The 2,751-nt window shown below is 58.8% G+C and overlaps 2 protein-coding genes across 4 annotated transcripts in view; one reads left to right on the top strand and one right to left on the bottom strand.

Moving 5' to 3' along the window:
• The window catches only part of DCAKD (dephospho-CoA kinase domain containing), a 9,045-nt gene extending 6,306 nt beyond the window's left edge, over positions 1-2,739 (bottom strand). The window contains exons 1-2 of one of the 3 annotated variants that reach the window (XM_017744757.1): positions 2,671-2,739; positions 1,166-1,271 (exon numbers count right to left, since the gene is read on the bottom strand). The gene's annotated coding sequence lies outside the window, so the exon portion shown is untranslated. Of the gene's footprint in view, positions 1-1,161; positions 1,272-2,670 lie in introns of those variants that run through there. The other 2 variants (XM_017744756.1, XM_008641650.2) reach the window with 2 other exon arrangements.
• The window catches only part of NMT1 (N-myristoyltransferase 1), a 20,115-nt gene continuing 18,265 nt past the window's right edge, over positions 902-2,751 (top strand). Inside the window, exons 1-3 of the mRNA XM_008641649.2 lie at positions 902-905; positions 1,116-1,221; positions 1,854-1,857. Coding sequence (XP_008639871.2) covers positions 902-905; positions 1,116-1,221; positions 1,854-1,857 — 114 coding nt within the window. The remainder of the gene's footprint in view (positions 906-1,115; positions 1,222-1,853; positions 1,858-2,751) is intronic.

The following is a 2,751-nucleotide window of genomic DNA, read 5'->3' as shown; positions in this document are numbered from 1 at the left end:
CCACCCTCCCAGGGAGGAATTCCTTCCCAATATCCCATCTGGCAGTGAGAAGCCATTGCCCCTTGTCCTGTCACTCCAGGCCCTTGTCCACAGTCCTTCTTGGAGCCCCTTGAGGCACTGGAAGCGTCTCTGAGCTCTCCCTGGAGCCTTCTCCTCTCCAGGTGAGCACCCCCAGCTCTCCCAGCCTGGCTCCAGAGCAGAGGGGCTCCAGCCCTTGGAGCATCTCCGTGGCCTCCTCTGGACCTGCTCAGAGAAATCAGGACATTTCTGGCAGGTTTGTCGAGGGTGACCCAGGAGCAGCGAAAAAGGGCAGAATTCAGACAATATCTCAGCCAGGACTGGGACACACGAGGCCTGAGGGGGAGAGCCCTGCTGAAACCCTGCAGCCAGGTATCAGAGCTCAGCCACCTCTGACACCATGGGGACCCAGAGCCCACAAGGCACTCAGTGAATCCCATTCCCACACTGCTGGCAGCCCAAGGGACAGGGAAATCACAGCTCTGAGCAGCAAACTGGTCTCCATGAGCTGCCAAACATGGCCCTGGGCACAGATCTGTGCTTGCCCTTGGCCTCGAGGCCGGGAGGGGGTTGGTAACGCTGCTCTCACAGCTCCTGCACAGAGATCTCCCTGCTCAATCCAAACCCTGCAATCCTCTAAATCCCGTTGTGTGCTCTCAAAACCACACAGCTCAGCCAGGCAGAGGCAGCTCTGGAGAGCTGAGGGGACTACTGTGAGTATCCACATCCCAAAACCACAACAGCCTCAGCAGGCTGGGTACAGACCCCAGCGTCTCTCCTGCAGCCCCAGCCCAGAGTGTCCAGGGCTTTGTGCAGGCGAATTGTGCAAATCCCCCAGGGACAGCAGCTGTGCCTTTGCTGTCACCTCATCCAGGGTGACACCATGGGTGAGGGGCCGAGCCTCCCACAGCTCAGCCTGTGGCTGTTGCATCTGAGAAGGAATTGGCTCCATCACCTTTGGCCAGGAGCCACAGGCTGCTGGTAGTCACCCCTCAGCTTCCCCTTGCCCAGATCCTGCTCCCTCCCTCTTGGAACCCCAACCATCTCAGCCACCATCTCCCTGCCTAACCTGGCTCTGGCCTCCCCGCTCCCTCCAGACAGCACCAGCCCCCCAAAAACTCTGCACATAAAGGAACCAGGTACCTACTGCCCGCACTGTCCCCAGCGAGAGGGGCCCGTCCTGCTGGCACCCAAGGACAGCAGGTGGGAGCACGGGGCAGGGGGGCTGAGGATGCAGCACTGCGTCCCTTTGGCTGGAACACAACAAAACCAGACACTTCAGTCATAATTCAGTCCTACAAACAGGACCCAAACCCGCAGTTTGGGGGGAAGAAGGGTAAGGGCAAGTCCTGTGGCAGGGGGAGGCAGCTCAGCAGAGGGAAGGAGCAGAGCTGGAGCAGAAGCAGCAGCCCCTGCCAGCAGCTCATGCAGCAGCTCCAGCGAGCGCTGACGCCAGCCTGTAGCAGCACCACGTGCTCCTTCCCTTTCCCAGACATCAGGAAAACAGATGGGAATGGCTCCAGCAGCAACAAGGGAAGATCCAAAAGGAATCAGAGAGGGCCAAAATAATAATAGTAAACAGCAGTGCTTTGAGGAGGTTGATGTACTTCCCAAGCAGGACCTGGACCCCACGGGGAGCCTCTCCTGGTGTTACAGGGGGCTTGGAATGACAGAGAGGCTGTTTATTTATCCCAGCAGGTTAAAATCTGCCTTCCCACTGCAGCAGCCTGCAAGGGGCAACACTGCACCGGGAGGATCCGGATCACAGCAGCGGAGGCTCCATGTGCCTGTTTTGTAAAAGTACTCTAAAAGCTCTCCTGCCCATGTAAACACAGGCCTGTAACTGCAGTAACCTCAGCGTTCTGGCCTCCAGCCTCAGCTGGGACTTGCTCCCAAAATCCCTGCTATTTCTGTCCCTCCGTCGCATGCCTCCACCACAGGAATTACTGCAGGGGGAAAGCAGCCCTTGGAAGGGTTATCCTGGAAACCAGGGCCAGCCGGGGATCTGAACACTTGTGCTGTTCAAGGGCCTGCACAGATCTCAGGCATCAATATTTAACGAGCTCGGGTTTGAACTGCCCACGAGGGGAGAGGCCAGCCCACTCCTGCAGATGTTACCGGCAGGAGCCAGAACCAGTTTTCCCCCAAATACACCATTTTGGGGGTTTGTATTTGGCCTGTGCCAACTAAACCAGCCATAGGGAAAACCAGAACACGAGCCACAGAGGCTGTTCAGGCTGGAAAACTCGGTGAGCTGTTCCTGCAGCGAGGAATGGGGAGAGGCACCCAGGGCACTGAGGAACTGTTTTTTAAAGAAAAAAGCACCCAAAAATTCCCGGGTCCCAACTCCTGCGGGTTTTGAGCACAGCACAAGCTGCCAGCCTCAATCCGTCCATTCACAGGGATTGGGGATGAAGCCTAGAGCGTGTCCTCCAGCACCATCCCACACCCGGCCCTCCTCTTGAGCCCATCCTCGCCTCTGGCTGGGGCTGAGACACCTGGTGTTTGCCTCGAGGAGGCTGCAGTTAAAGGCAAGAATCACCAAATACATCTTTAATTGGCGGGGAAAGAGCCACCGCCACAACCACCTTGACCCATCCCGCGGAGTGCCGGGGCCACCACGGGCCCCCTCCCGCCGCCCTCACCACTCACCCTCCGCCCGGCTTCACCCGCGCCGCAGTGTCCCGCGCGCCTATTGGCTGCGGGGAGCGGGGGGCGGCCTCGCCCCCCCAC

Source organism: Corvus brachyrhynchos, unplaced genomic scaffold (genome assembly GCF_000691975.1).
Source record: "Corvus brachyrhynchos isolate BGI_N302 unplaced genomic scaffold, ASM69197v1 scaffold479, whole genome shotgun sequence".
Taxonomy (NCBI): Eukaryota; Metazoa; Chordata; class Aves; order Passeriformes; family Corvidae; genus Corvus; species Corvus brachyrhynchos.
The sequence above is the reverse complement of the archived record's forward strand: the minus strand, read 5'-3'. Positions and strand labels throughout refer to the sequence as shown.